The sequence below is a fragment of the Schistocerca cancellata genome, chromosome 12, assembly GCF_023864275.1.
Source record: "Schistocerca cancellata isolate TAMUIC-IGC-003103 chromosome 12, iqSchCanc2.1, whole genome shotgun sequence".
Taxonomy (NCBI): Eukaryota; Metazoa; Arthropoda; class Insecta; order Orthoptera; family Acrididae; genus Schistocerca; species Schistocerca cancellata.
This window is the reverse complement of record NC_064637.1, coordinates 105,216,498-105,233,001: the sequence shown is the minus strand read 5'-3', so window position 1 is coordinate 105,233,001 and position 16,504 is coordinate 105,216,498. Positions and strand designations below refer to the sequence as shown.

Genomic DNA, 16,504 nt, shown 5'->3' with positions numbered 1-16,504 from the left:
TGTGACTCCCTTGTTATTGCACCAGACTACTGTTAGTCATAATTTGTTGTTAGTATGCTTTATAGAAGTGGTTGCTTCTGCCTGTTAATGTATAAGCTGACTCGATGCACTCCTCAAATTCCTGATTGGCTTTACAGAATACAATGCGTGAATGTCAGGAAGGAAGGAAGAATGATAGTTATGCAATAAAATTTTGTTATAAAGCAAGAATTTTATTCCAAACATACAGTATAAAGAGACACAATATATCATACATCAAAAGTTATATACAATTGAAGAACACAAAAGTGGTGATTAAATAAATTATATGATATTGAGCTATGACATTTCAAGAATACTGTGTAACTGAAATGTGAGCATAATGTCTTTGATTGTTACTGTTGTACATTTTTACAATGACCGTGTAATATGGGATGCGTGAAAAAATGTTTCTTCAGTCAAGGGCCTGGGAATAGCCCACAGAATGGAAATGCAAATACTGATTCTTACTGTAGCTAAATTGTTTGAAAATTAACACTAAGGCAGCCCATGCTTGCATACTGCTGTGGCAGGCACTCTAAAATACACTAGTCAGTCAAAGTTTGGGTGTTAAGAGTTGTATTGAGCAGAAGATATTACTATCTTGTTTTAATCAGTATAACTTGCTATTATGTAGTTATATGTTCCAGTAGTAAGTACACGTATCAGGTCTTGCAATGTTTACAGACCCACAGTTTACTTCGCAAGCATGAGCGGCATGGCACTTTTACTCTTTCACCCTTGTAAACATGTAGAGAATAGAAAGAGCAAAGATCATGTACATTCAGACAGCACTGAAATTCTTCTGGACAGCACCATAACTATTTTAAGTAACAAAATGAACATTCACCTCTCATGATCGGAAGATTGATTAGTAGCTCAGTGTAGAAAGACCCACAGAAATAACATTAATGTGATATAGCCACATATCTTTTAAGAAGCTCTGTTCCATAAGAATACTGTCCAGGTATTGCAGCACTTTATTATAATATATTTACAAAAACCTTTCTTTAAAAAGTTACCCTGATTAGAAATAAGCTCAAATTATTACATATTACATTGTATGCTGTAATGTTTACATAGCAAGGATTGCAGTCAAAATATTCTTCAGTCTCCAAATATATTGCCTGCCAGTTCTGGGCAACTCACTGTGAGCTCTAGGGGCAAGACAGTTACGGCAAACTGCGGAGCTGCTTGGATCAGTTTTTGCTCATTGGCTAGGTAAAGTCTGTGAAATATTATACTAATAGCTGTGAAATCTAGTACAATTACAGGGGAACAGTAGCAGTCACAGTCTAGGTTAGCTGTGTATGTACCGTACGCATACAGTGTCAGCTTGTGTGGCAGGGAGGTAAGAGAGGTGTGGGCATGTTTCTGGGTTTTTGTCTCAGCTCACAGCACCCATTTAACACAGACAAGTGGAGTAGACCCAGCCGTGGTGGCCGAGGGGTTCTAGGCGCTTCAGTCCAGAACTGCCCGATTGCTACGGTCGCAGGTTCGAATCCTGCCTTGGGCATGGACGTGTGTGATGTCCTTAGTTTAGTTAGGTTTAAGTAGTTCTAAGTTCTAGGGAACTGATGACCTCAGATATTAAGTCCCATAGTGCTCGGAGCCATTTGAACCAAGTGGAGTAGAGACCTTGAAGTCGCTACTTCTCCTTCGAATAGCTCCTCAGTTGCCCCCACAGTGAGTGCATCCCTCTCTGGCCCTCTCACTAAGGAAATAATTCCTGTCTGTATCAGAAATTGGACCTACTCTTCACTTAGCAATGAGATGCACTGATACTTAGGCATGAAGGCAGAGACGCAATAAACGGATTCCGGTATTTTAAAAATATTTATAGTTTTTGTTTGACTTCTCCTCATATGTTTATTATGTACAGGTGTTGTAATATGTATTTTATTCAAATAACATATGCCAGGTTACAATGAAAAACCTCAAGTGAATTTTGGAAACACTGATGAAGGGGATTTCACTGTGAAACACTTATTAAAGCCTGGAACACTGAAATACAGGCAGGTGATGGACTTTTGTTCATAAAATGTATCACTGTCTCTGTGCCACATAAAACCATTATGGACTCGTGTTTTATCGATTTTAAGGTAAGAGAGAAGTGCTGGAAGAATACAAGTTGCAAACGTGGCGTGTGCCCAGGTAGCTCAGCTGCCTGCAAAATGGCCCAAGTTGACGTCCCTATCCAGCACGCAGTTTTAAACCTTTCTTCATTACTTGCCACAAGACCTTTGGGGTGCCATGTTGTGATGTAAAGTATCACAGGTGGAGGGCAGTTGCCATACCACTGTTGGTCGGGAGCTGTACCCCTCAGCAGCAGCACGGCAGGCGTCGGTACGATACTATACTACACTACACTTTACTACACTAAGGTAGGTGCCGGAGCACTCTTGACACCGGACGAGCAGGCACTGCATGTGCTAGAGCTAGCCAACTGCTCGCTAGCTCACTGCGCCTTGCTCTCGATGTGCAGCACGCGCAAGCCCTTGAGCAGCCAGAAGCAGGATGAGAGTAGAAAGAAGGACTGCAGGACTGAGACACGAGGCCCGCCAGTCAAGTGCAGGCCCGAGCCCTGGACATAGGCCAAGAAGGCGAGGCAGCGCACCAGCTCCAGCAAGCTCGCATGTGGGCTGTTGTCAAACAGCAGCCCGATAGCGGTGAGTGACGCGAGCACGTACGCCACAAACAACAACACCACTGCGGGGCTCATACCCTGTGGACAAAATAGGCACTCAGTGGCTTGCACACACAATTGTATCTACAGATTCATCTACATCTACTACTTCAGCTACAGTTCCAACTATACCTACATCTGTGTTTAGATAAATTAAGTGTGCATCAAGAAAGGTCTAGCTCTACCTCTAGGCAGATGTAGGGCTACATCGAGAGTGTGTATATGTATGTATAAACAACATCTAGAGGATTTTTCAGAAATTTCCTGTACAAACTTCTAGTACTTGTAGGGGGGAGTGAGTGCATAATATTTTGAATAGGACCCTTTGTCTGGAAACATACCGTTTTCGTGCTACAGATGTTTGGAAACTTGCTTGTCAGGTAGGTCTGCAACAGGGTAGTCATGATGGGGATGCCTGTGACAGATTGCCTGATATATTGGACATGTATCTTACCTTTCTCATCTGGTTGGAGCCTCATGTACATGTCTGTGACTGTTGGAGGTGGTAAGCATGTAGTTGTTGGTCATCCACAACATCCCACATGGTGCTGGGAGCAACATCCATTGCTTGTGCAGTTGCTCATGTACTCGATACAGATTCTCTTCAACATGATACATAATGGCCTCTTTGAAGCACTACAGTCATGCTTGCTGATGGTGAAAGTACCCCTTACTAGAAGCCACTGCATAATTGTGACGAAAAGAGTATGTGATGGAGCCTGACATTGTGCATAACGAATTTTATAAATGCAATGAGCCGCTCTTCCATTAATGTTAGCTTTTTGTCATACAGAAGGATCTTGTCAGTGTATTCTGCAAATGTGTACTCAACGACACTGATCTAGTAGTCACAGACACTTGAATGAGGCTTGAATCAGACCAGAGAGGTAGGATGGACGTCAGACAGCATCAGCCAATCCAATGTAACGGCGCCCCTGCGCCGTGCCAGCCACCCCCCCCCCCCTCCCCATGACCATGACCACTCTGTTGCAAACCTACCTAGTAAACAAATTTTCAAACAGCTGTAGCACAGAAACGTTACATCTCCAGACATAAGTTCCTATTCAAATTATAATGTGCTTTCTCCCCTCCATAAGTTCCAGAAGTGTCTAATGGAATTTCTGAACACCCTGTACTTCTAGATAGCTCTAATCTATGCAGATGTATTCCCTCTACATAGACTGGATACAAATTTACATCTAGATAGATTTAAATGTAGTTGCTACTCTCCATAGAATGAAGATGATGAGTCATAGGTAGGCACAACAAAAACTTTGTCAGAAACTGAGCTTTTGGCCAACTAGGCCTTCATCAGGAACATATATGCACACAGAGTGTTTCTGGCTACTGAAGCCAGATGGCAAGCAGCAGCGCATGATGGTAGAAGCAACCAGGCAGTGAGGGTAAGGAGAAGGTAGTAGGGTAGGCGTGAGGAATGATAAAATGCTGCTTGTGGGAGTGTACAGAGACGAGGTGGTGAGGGGCCCCGGGGGGGGGGGGGGGGGAGAGAGAGATAGATGGGTGGTGTTGTGTAAAAGGGGGGAAGTAAAAAGACTGTGGGTGCGCGGGTGGGGTAGAGGGCTCTGTAGCACTGGAATGATGACGAGAAGGGATAATGGGTAAGGTCAGTGACTAATGAAGGTTGAGGCCAGGAGGGCTACGGGAAATTGAAAACAAAAGCTGGTGTTTCTGGGAAGGATCTAGAGGGCACAGGCTCTGAAACAGTCACTGAAATGAATAGTATCGTGCAGACAGACAGCTTGTTGTTTGTCATGCTCACTTAGATGGCAGCACAGTGGGTGCAGCTTAGCTTGTAGATCACAAGATTAGTTTCACAGGTAGCACTGCCTTTGATGGGATCGGTGACACTTGTGACCAGACTGGAGCAGGTGGTGGTGGGAAGATGTATGGGACAAGTCTTACATCTAGATAGAGGGATATGAGGCAAGAGGTTGGAAGCAGGGGGACTGTATAGGGATGGACTAAGATACTGTGTAGGCTCAGAGAACGGCAGAATACCACTATTGGAGGCAATGGGAACGATAGTGGGGTAGGTCATTTCCCATTTCTGGACACGAGTGGTAGTCAAAACCCTGGCAGAGAATTTGATTCAGTTGCTCCAGTCCGGGATGGTACTGAGTTAAGAGGGGAATGCTCATCTGTTGCTGGACGGGGAGATTGTGGGTGACTGGAATGATAACCACGGTAGATTTGCTTTTGTAGTAGGTAGGGAGTGTAATTATGGCCAGTGAAGGCCTCAGTGTCTTCTGAGAGGGACAACTCGTCACAACAGATGTGACAGCTACGGGTGGCTAGGCTTCTTGGTATGGAATGGATGGCAAATGTCAAAGTGGAGGTATTGCTGGTAGTTAACAGGTTTGATATGGAGAGAGTTGAAGCAAATGGGGGAGGAGATGTTGAGGTTCAGGAGGAATGTGGATAGGGTGTCCTCACCCTCAATACAGACCATGAGGATGTGAGAAGGATCCAGATGGCACAGGCTCTGAAGCAAACACCAGCCTTTTTTTAAACCCTCGCGGCCCAACCTCCATTAGTCATTGTTCTTACCCATTTAGCTCCACCTCCGTCCCCATTCCAGCGCCACACAGCCTTTCTACTTCTCATCCTTTCTGTAAACCACCCCTCCCCCTTCTCAGGTGTCTCTCCACCTTGTCTCATACACTCCCATAAGCCCAACTTTACCGTCTGCCATCACCCAGTTGCTTCTTCCATTATGTGCTGTGCTGCTTGCCATTGTGCTTCAGTACCGACTTGAGTTGGATTTGTGAACCACTGTAAAGTGAATGGCAGAGGTTATGTAACAGTTATCAGGGTTTCTCCCAGTTCAATTCAAGTACGGAATGCGCAAAACAATAATTGTTTAAGTGCTGTGATTAATCTTGCCATGATCACTATGTGAGTGATGTGCACGGCATTGCAGTACAATGCCTAGAGTCGTCATTTAAAACCAATTGTATGATGGAACGACAACAGTGGAAATTTGTGCCAGACTGGCACTCGACCCTCTGATTTCCCAATTACTGCGAGTGGTCGCCTTACCATTAGGTTGTCCGAGCACACTTCATGGCCAGACCCCAACTATGTTTCTACAACCTGTACTGTTACATTCCTTATGTAGATTCCTGTACAGGAGAGACATTTTAATTGAAAGTCCCTTGCCTGAAGTCGGCAGATAAATACGATATTGCAGTGCCCGTGTTGTTCGGAAGTGTGATGTAATGTTCCTTCAGAAATGCGTGCATGCACAGAACCAGATCGAAGCCATATTGCACTCTAAAGTTACACGGCTGTACATACAGGATGGACGCAAAGTCCTGTCACGCCACTGAAACACAGAAGTTACTACTGGTAGTGCAAAGGATAAAATGACAAGTGGGAGAGAGGGAGGCGTGAACAAGAAAGAAACAATGCAGAGCAATAGCAACATCTGTGGAAAATTCACCACTGAGATTAACACGGAAAAGGTCAGTGGAACTGGTTGTTCCCCATTCTTTGCACAAACATACCAAATAGTACTTTAATTAGGGACATGTCGATCTACAAGTGTTCAGAATTTTGTCGAAAAATTGTTAAAAAATGAAGTGTGATAAAGAGATCTTTTGCAAGAATGTGCCATTTACCGCAGTTCCCGGTTATTTAACGTTATTTCAGTCAAACAAAATCCATATTTTTCATGATAAGGTGGAGAGCAACATTCCCTCCTTTATGTTACAGGCTGTCTTGGATGGCAGACGAATTCTTTTTTAAATAGTACCGCCAGTCAACATCAATTTGTTCATCTTCCATTTGGAAGGCCAAGGACTCAGAGGACCACTGGTTTCAGTGAGACGATGCGCCTGCCGATTTTGGTGCAGGAATATCTTAGTGACGTTTTCCAACTGTGAATCACTTGCATTACCAGTTCCAGTTGTCTGAAGCCCCAATCTCTCGACATGTGACTACTCGCTCTGGGGTTTTATCAAGAACATTAATAGTGAAGCAATGTTGTGCAACTGTTGATAACTCGAATGAACCTGTGAGGCTACATTCCAATGGATTACTGCTGCAATGCTGCGAAAGAAGTCACAGTACCTGACACCAAGTTATTACAGATAATGAAGGGATGCAAACTGTGGGCAGTTAAAGACATCACTGGTGAGTACTTTTTTTTGGTGGTAATTCGTATTGTTCCTACAGGTTAAATATTTACTAGAAGTAATATAGCGGTTAATGTGTGTAGGGGATGACAGGGCTTTGGGCTCATACTGTAGTTCAGAAGACTGATCGAAATCCCACTATGCATTCATACAATATGGAATAAATTGAAGTAAAAATGAGGAATGAGGCATGTGAGAGACGTATTTCTCACAAAATGACGGCTTTTTTTCATCACTTGTGCGTTTATACATCTCTAGGTTAGGTAAACTATGATAAAAGTATGCATGCTCGTGAATTCCTCTAAATGGCAGGAACATTGGAAAGCACAGAAAACCAAAGCAAAAATATTACATAAGATTATGAGCCCCAACTTTCTCCCCAAACCACTTTCAAGAAAATGAGTTCTTGTTGCACTGGTAATGTTGGAACCATTAATGCCAAATGGTTCACAATAATTTATTTGCCGCAAGTCATCAATGAAATTGGTTGTACTCGGGTCTTGAAGATGCTCGTCGTATACAGAACTTAATTACCTGGTGCATAATACTGCGGCCTGTAACTGGAATATAGATAAATAACTTTTTCTTTATTATTATCACAGCAAGCAACATTGTCTGTTGCGCTACATTTTTTATGCCTTTTGTTTTATCAGATTTCCTTTTGGCAGTGCGTTGTCAGTCTTTATTTGCTTTTGTTGATCATTTTTATAGGACTCTTCTTTTTTAGTACTCTAGTGAGAAACTACTGACTTCGAAAATCGCCCATACTGACATAACATGTTAATACTATTGTTTGTAGACGACAGCAGGAGCTTGCAATTCGTGAGAGATATGTGGTGTGAGAGTTTCAGCTATCGAACTGCACGTCCACAAACGCACGGTGGCTGTTCACGAGGGAGCCGCAACCCTACTATTGTCCCCTCTCCTATGTTGCCATATGCGCAGCTTTGGGCCGAGTTATTTTGTGCACTCTCTTGCAGTAAAAGTTTTCCTTCATCATTTTTGTTAAATACTTAAAAGGTGGCACAGGTGTATCTACTGTATGTGTGCTGGCGCTCACCATGTGCCTAGCGGCCAGCTCCTGGAAGCCGTAGACGACGACGCAGAAGTGCAACAGGAGGTAGGCATTGCACCACAGTGGAAGACGCACGTCGTACTTCTCCCGGCTGCGGATCTGTACAAAACAAAAATACTCTGCTTAGGTTGGTTGGTTGGTTGGTTTGGAGTGAAATAGAGTAAACTGCGAAGTCATCAGTCCCTTCATTCGTCAAAGGGAGTTGGAATGCCCATCCCGACAACGTTAAATTTAGTGACTTGGCTTCCCTGTATTTCAGGAACCACTGTAGCCAGTGACATGAAACTTTTACAGGACATTAAACTGTATGTTCTGAGTCTACTGAACTACAATAATTGCATTTCAACCACTGCTTTCGGAAATAAAATTGTTTAACTACACGGTTAAAATTTTGTGTACAATTTTGTGTACTTTTTTTGTACGTTATCCTAAATAATTTTAATTATACTTAACATTATGTTGTTATTTTAGTTCAGTAGATTCAGGATATGTATGTTATTACTCCCTGAAAATTTGAATACTCTACTCGAAGTGGTTTCTGAGATTTAGGGAAAAATGCAACAGAAAATGTAAATTTTTAGTCACTCAGAAGCACTCTGCATCATACTCATGATCTTTTTCGAAGTTTTTCTTCCTTCAGGACTCCTTAGTGGCTAACTGTGCTGCATACTCTGCTTCATCAATGCGAACCTTGTCCATCCGTTCAATTTCTCTGATGCAGTTTGCTCCAGGATTAATTCCCATATGCTGTAGCAGTTTCACCCTACCAATGTTGCCATCATTAAAAGCAGTAACAGAGTCACTGACCCCCACTTTAGTGTCTTCATTCCAACAAAAACAGTTTTTGGTAAGAGAGTCTATATAAGATTACTGAACGACTCATCGGGATTTTGAGTCTGACCATGCAGACACTTCTACAGTAAATCAGGATTTTCCGGGTGTCTGTAAATAGGTTTTGTGATATCCACGACTGCTGCCGGGATGGAATGTTTATGGGTGTACAAACTGGGCATTGCGGTAATTGCACCATGAATCAGTATTGTCTCTAATGGCCATCCCATAATACTGCTGTAGTTCATCAGTCATTTTGTCTGTCAGCCTGCCTCTTGTGCGTTTATGATCATAAAGTTTCTTGTCTCTCAAACTTTGTTTCAACTTCCTCAACCTGATGCCCATCCTCTTCTGGGCATGACCTCTAACACAGCAATCCACAGCCTTCTATATGAAAAAATTACCGATTTTACTAGATCATGAAGTAATGCGCATGAAAAATTTGACATGTTCAGCTGGTGGGGATTATATTTAAAAAAATAAGATAAAATACTTCCCACGTGAGTTTATGAGTGATATATATATATATATATATATATATATATATATATATATATATATATATATATATATATATATATATGGAAAGGTGGAAAGGAAGAGGCCAGGATTAATCATCCAGAAAGTGTCACCAAGGGATCTATGTGAGGAAGAGGGGGGGGGGGGGAGCTGGCGAAGGGTGCCCCACCAATCCCTCAGGTGGTCCATGAGTCCAAAAAGCTCAGGTCAGGTCAAGTCAGGTCAGGCCAGCCAAGTTGGCGTCGTTTAATAGCTTCACAGGTGGTGTGTCAGTAAGATTAAGATGCCACCTGAAAGCACTAAATTGGGGCAGTCTGTGAGTAAGTGGACCACCGCCAGGAGGGCTAACGTCAGCTGTGAGGGATCCTGACATCTGAGAATATAGCCATGAGTCAGCCAAGTGTGGCCAATGTGGAGTCTACAGAGGACAATTGATTCCCTGTGAGAAGCACGCAGGGACGACTGCCGTGTGGTTGTGGTCTCCTTAATGGTCCTCATTTTGTTTGGGGAGATCAGGCCAGACCTGTCTGAGCTCCAGACTTCCAGCAATCGATGGTGTATAAACGACCAAAGGTCCAGTCCTGGGACCCCTATTTCCAGAATCTGCATCCTGGTGACCAGCTTGACCAACCAGCCAGCTTGTTCATTTCCCAAAATCCCAACATGACTGGGGGGCCAAAACGAAAACGACTGGCTGTCCAGCTTGATGGAGATCAGAAACAAGATCCTGGACAGCCTTAACCATTGGATGAGGAGAGCAGCACTGGTCTATAGCCTGAAGGCAGCTAAAGGTCACTACAGATTAGGGTACAAGAACAAACGTGGCTAAGGGCTAATGTAATGGTCATCAATTCAGCAGTGAAGACACGGCAGCCATTTTGCAGAGAGTTGAGTTCACCATACCATGCGTGTCTGTATGCAAAGCTTGTTCATCCACCAACTGTTGAGCCATCGGTGAATATCACTTCCAAACTCTGATACTTCAAGGACAGCCAAGAATAGGTGGCGAAAAATCGTGTGTTCAACAGAATCTTTTTGACTAAGACTTTGATAAAAATCCAAGATTTGGGCACAAGCCATGGCGTCAGTGTAATGTCTCCCTGACCAGAGGCGGGCAGTGGAGGAAGTTGCAGTTCTGAACAGAGACACTGGAGGCATGAAGCAATTGTAAACCCAGTTCGAAGTCACTGCTGTGGGAGGTGGAGCTCCCTTCCAACGAAACTGATACGGTAGTTGGGCTTTCAGGGAAGCTATGAACATGTATGGCATAATTCAGCAGCTGTTCTTGGCGCCTGATAGGTAACGGAGGGACTACAGCCTCGACAAGCAGGCTGTTCACAGGGCTAGTTCAGAAGACTCCTGCCGCAAGTCGGACCCCACAGTGATGAATAGCGTCCAATATCTGCAATGCTGAGGGTGATCAGAACCATAACCAAGACGGGACTAAATCAGGGATTTGTAGCGCCGCAAAAAGATAGAGTCCCAACCTGAACTCAGTGGAATAGCTCTGGGATGAGCTGGAACGTTGACTTCGGTCCAGACCCCAGCATTGAACATGGCTACAACCTCCACTTTCGGGAGAATATCCTGCCATTCCTCCAGAGACATTCAGATACCTCGTTGAAAGTGTCTCTCTACAGTTCCATTCTTTTAAAGACAAAGGGTATACAAACTCCGTGACCGAGCGGTTCTAGACGCTGCAGTCTGGAACCGTGCGACCGCTGCGGTCGCAGGTTCGAATCCTGCCTCGGGCATGGATGAGTGTGATGTCCTTAGGTTAGTTAGGTTTAACTAGTTCTAAGTTCTAGGTGACTGATTACCTCAGAAGTTAAGTCCCATAGTGCTCAGAGCCATTTGAACCATTATACAAACTCCATATTACTGTTTAGTAGTAGGCTTCTGGATGTTTTTGATGAGATGGTGTAGTTGTGCAAAGGGAACACTCAACTGGCAATAAGTCATTGTGTACTGATGACAGAGGAGTAAATATATTAAGTTCCTGTTATAAAGTGTACTACAAAATTATTAATAAAATGCTTATCCCTCTTATAGATGCACAAATTTCAGATGACCACCAGAGATCGGAAGTATGAAATCATGTTCATACTGTATTTTAAAACTACACAAAAAAGAGATTTGAGATGCTCAAAATACATAAAGAGAGACAGAGACTTAGTCACGTGCTATGCGACAACGAAACTTATTGTACAGTGCATTAAAAAAGGTAAGAATCCCAAAAGCACTTAATCTCAGCTGTTCAATTCATATACGTAAATGAAATGTTTTGTGTTGTGTCGGCATCACTTACGTCCAGCTTGTCCTCGTCGAGCCCCAGGCGGGGTTTTCCCGGTTGCCAGCTGGGCCCCTTCCACACGGCTGCCAGCTTGTCCCACCAGTTGTCCATGGCACGCCACTTGTCCACCACGTGCTGGTTGTAGAACACCTGCCAACACGAGAGGCATACTGTTTTGAAGGGGACGCTGTGGGTAAACTGGTGTTACGGCCAGAAAATAATCTTATTTCATCTTTCTGCCTGTTTGGTTGAAGTGTAGGCTAGTTGTCAGAAAAACTTGTTTCAAGTAATCTAGAAGTAAGTACCATATTTATTAGTTTAGGCAAATTGGCGCCAGTCGTAGTTGGTTGTTAGTATACGGGGTGGTCCAATGATCGTGACCGGGCCAAATATCTCACGAAATAAGCGTCAAACGAAAAAGCTACAAAGAACGAAGGGGGAAACCAGATGGCGCTATGGTTGGCCCGCTAGATGGCGCTGCCATAGGTCAAACGGATATCAACTGCGTTTTTTTAAATAGGAACCCCCATTTTTTATTACATATTCGTGTAGTACGTAAAGAAATATGAATATTTTAGTTCGACCACTTTTTTCGCTTTGTGATTGATGGCGCTTGATAGTCACAAATGTATAAGTACGTGGTATCACGTAACATTCCGGCAGTGCGGACGGTATTTGCTTCGTGATACATTACCCGTCTTAAAATGGACCGTTTACCAATTTCGGAAAAGGTCGATATCGTGTTGATGTATGGCTATTGTGATCAAAATGCCCAACGGGCGTGTGCTATGTATGCTGCTCGGTATCCTGGACGACATCATCCAAGTGCCCGGACCGTTCGCCGGATAGTTACGTTATCTAAGGAAACAGGAAGTGTTCAGCCACATGTGAAACGTCAACCACGACCTGCAACAAATGATGATGTCCAAGTAGGTGTTTTAGCTGCTGTCGCGCCTAATCCGCACATCACTAGCAGACAAATTGCGCGAGAATCGGGAATCTCAAAAACGTCAGTGTTGAGAATGCTACATCAACATCGATTGCACCCTTACCATATTTCTATGCATCAGGAGTTGCATGGCGACGAATTTGAACGTCGTGTAGAGTTCTACCACTGGGCACAAGAGAAATTACGGGACGATGAGATTTTTTGCACGCGTTCTATTTAGCGACGAAGTGTCATTCACCAAGAGCAGTATCGTAAACCTGCATAATATGCACTATTGGGCAACGGAAAATCCACGATGGCTGCGACAAGTGGAACATCAGGGACCTTGGCGGATTAATGTATGGTGCGGCAGTGTGGGAGGAAGGATAATTGGCCCCCATTTTATGGATGGCAATCTAAATGGGGCAATGTATGCTGATTTCCTACGTAATGTTCTATCGATGTTACTACAAGATGTTTCACTGCATGACAGAATGGCGATGTACTTCCGACACGATGGCTGTCCGGCACATAGCTCGCGTGCGGTTGAAGCTGTATTGAATAGCATATTTAGGTGGATTGGTCGTCGAAGCACCATACCGTGGCCCGCACGTTCACCGGATCTGACGTCCCCGGATTTCTTTCTGTGGGGAAAGTTGAAGGATATTTGCTATCGTGATTCACCAACAACGCCTGACAACATGCATCAACGCATTGTCGATGCATGTGCTAACGTTACGGAAGGCGAATTACTCGCAGTTGAGAGGAATGTCGTTACACGTATTGCCAAATGCATTGAGGTTGACGGACGTCATTTTAGCATTTACTGCATTAATGTGGTATTTGCAGGTAATCACGCTGTAACAGCATGCGTTCTTAGAAATGATAAGTTCACAAAGGTACATGTATCACATTGGAACAACCGAAACAAAATGTTGAAACGTACCTACGTTCTGTATTTTAATTTAAAAACCTATCTGTTACCAACTGTTCGTCTAAAATTGTGAGCGACATGTTTGTGACTATTACAGCGTCATTATCACAAAGCGAAAAAAGTGGTCCAACTAAAACATTCATATTTCTTTACGTACTACACGAATATGTAATAAAAAATGGGGGTTCCTATTTTAAAAAACGCAGTTGATATCCGTTTGACCTATGGCAGCGCCATCTAGGGGGGCCAACCATAGCGCCATGTGGTTTTCCCCTTCAAGCTAGACAAGTTTCCTTTTTTTGTAGTTTTTTCGTTTGACGCTTATTTCGTGAGATATTGGCCCGGTAACGGTCAATGGACCACCCTGTATGTGATGTATGGGCCACTCGCCTGCCAGACCTGCAACTCATCTTACGCCTGTGGTATGCGAGCGGCCTAACACAAAAGGGGTTTCATATCAGCAGATGACAGAACTTCAGTCACGCACATTTACTAGGCCAGCAGGCGGTAGTGCGAGAGCCGCTAGAGGCCACCACTCCCTGAGCACCTGTTTGCTTCCGTGGGCCTTGTGATCGCAAATAGTTCCTGTAGTATCTGCAAGTGGTCTGTCTCTCTAGGGTGGGGCAAATATATTTCGAACCAGTCTTCCGTGAAGCTCTGGGCCAAGTGCCGACTGCATCTGGAGTTCTTCCATCAGAGTGTCATTTGGAATATTCTCTACCCGTGATGCCTTGCAATTCGCCACTCACTGCCGGCTGAAGGAGATACCAGTGTGTCACCGCCATCACTAAGGATTTTCAGCATCAGGACTGATCAGGACTCTGGTATCAGCCACCGAACTTCTCTTCATATATTGCCCTACCCAGCGAACCTTAGACTGGATCTTTGTCTGCTACCAAATAAATATCAGATTTTGTTTGGTTCATCACTAAAGCCCAAATTCGGACTTTCGTGAATTCGGTGCTAATCACGATCCTTCACGAACTATTGTATTTAACTTTTCTCCAATGAGGAGCTTTTCGTTGATAAATTTATTAATAAAACTGTTTTACATTGTTTACCTGGACTTGTTTTCATTGTGACTCAACCGGTACAAGTCTTTCTTTTCTTGTTTTTTTTTTTTCGTTTTTGATTTATTAATGGCTTTCGGGCATCACCCGTACAGCCAGCCTCAGACAGTGAAACCAACAGTTATCTTATACTTTCATTTAAACTCAAGTAAACGATCTAAATAAATTAACATTCACTATATTATGAAGTAAAAAATTCGTTCTTCATGTATTCTTATTTGACACACTGTTATAAATCGTATAGTAGCTTTTACACTTTTGTGGCTTCTGTTGCTAAAATGGTTTTAATGTTTGTAGGCAAAGTATTTCCAGAGGTCGATAGACGCTGTACCTTCCTCCCTGCTGCATTTAATGAAGATGATGTATCTATCCAAAGTGTCGCCAGAATCTCCCGTGCTTGAAGCAAAGTTGAGCGGTTGTCACTATAAAGTTTCTGCTGAAATTGCAATTTTCGTACCAAGGATATCATGAGGGTTTAGGCAGCAATGCGGCATAGTGTCTCCTTTTTATTTCTTTATTTTGTGGAGAACATCATTGGGTGGCACTCCATCATATTTCACTTTTCCGCAGTATCTATTTTTTCATTTCCCTTTATTGTTATGTGTACTTTCAACCCATAACATGATGGTCACCTTATTTTGTCGGGAAAGTTTCTGCACTGCTTCTGTAATGCGATAGATAGACTAGATAAATTTGGCACTGCTGTCTTCATACAATTTTTACAGCGTCAGTGATGAGCGCGAGACTGATAAAATTATGACTGTTTCTTCTTTTGCGCCGGCCAGGGTGACCGAGCTGCTCTAGGCGCTACAGTCTGGAACCGTGCGACCGCTACGGCCGCAGGTTCGAATCCTGCCTCGGGCATGGATGTGTGTGATGTCCTTAGGTTAGTTAGGTTTAAGTAGTTCTGTGAATGATGACCTCAGAATTTAAGTCCCATAGTGCTCAGAGCCATTTGAACCATTTTCTTCTTTTGCGTATTGAAGTCCCTCTAAAATCGCGAAATGTGCTGCAGTGAGTATGGACAGAACTTTAGGGGGCTTAAATTTGTCGGCTCAGTCTTTCCATCTACAAATACACTTCCTGCCCCGTCTTTTTGTTTAGACTCATCTCTGTAGTGATATGATTATGAATACAGGCTGCAGAATGAAATAAACTTGTTCCAAGGCTGGGGTTCGAACCTGGATCTCGTGCTCACCAGGCAAGCACGCTAACCACCGCATCACCCTGGCACTGCAGCTAACACGGATGCCCAGATTGTCCTAGTACCTCTCCTTCCCTAATACAAAACCCAATTCACACCTCAGCCATCCTAGATAAAGCTGAACTTCATATGTCTCTGCAACATATAATTTATCTCGTTAATATACCATCTCTGTAGATCTGTCTTGAGGATGGCTATGCTGCTTAGTTGTCAGCTAGAATTTTCTCATTCAGTGAACCTTGGTCGAATGGAAGGCGCATTTTTATTTTCAGCTTCATAAGGTTTTAGTGAAGGGCATTCTGAAGGAGCTTATACTGTGGGATAAGAAACGTATTCACAGTTAAGCTAAAGCGGCGAAGTAAAATCCTGTTAAGGGGTGTAGGTTCTTTTTAGTCAAATGTGTGTCTGCATAGCACTTTGTAATGAGCTCTAAGTCTTTTTTAATAAATAGTCATTTAAGAAGCGAAAACGTTTCGAGATGAATTAGACTTTGATTTATTTCCTGCATTGTTCTAATGGCGTTTCATTTACTTCCACCAGCAAAGTGTTAGTTGAAGTCTATTTTGCATACTTCGATGCAGACACTAGTAACTTCATACTGACACTTACTCCAGCTTCTCTAATCTATTTGTTGTTGCTGAACTACAGCTGATGCATCTATAATCCATGTAATGCACAAGACTTGGCAATATACGGGCTATATCAAAAAGAATTATCCGATTTAAAAAAAAATCGTTAGTATTTTTTTATTTGAGATGTGCGTGAACAACATACTCTTGGAAAGAGTAA

The 16,504-nt window shown here is 43.2% G+C and overlaps 1 protein-coding gene across 1 annotated transcript in view; it reads right to left on the bottom strand.

Annotated features, from left to right (window-relative positions):
• Positions 1–238: 238 nt before the first annotated feature.
• Positions 239–16,504, bottom strand: part of LOC126109600 (alkylglycerol monooxygenase-like) — a 202,645-nt gene continuing 186,379 nt past the window's right edge. The window contains exons 7-9 of the mRNA XM_049914642.1: positions 11,595–11,729; positions 7,922–8,035; positions 239–2,743 (exon numbers count right to left, since the gene is read on the bottom strand). Coding sequence (XP_049770599.1) covers positions 2,477–2,743; positions 7,922–8,035; positions 11,595–11,729 — 516 coding nt within the window. The 3' untranslated portion in view covers positions 239–2,476. The remainder of the gene's footprint in view (positions 2,744–7,921; positions 8,036–11,594; positions 11,730–16,504) is intronic.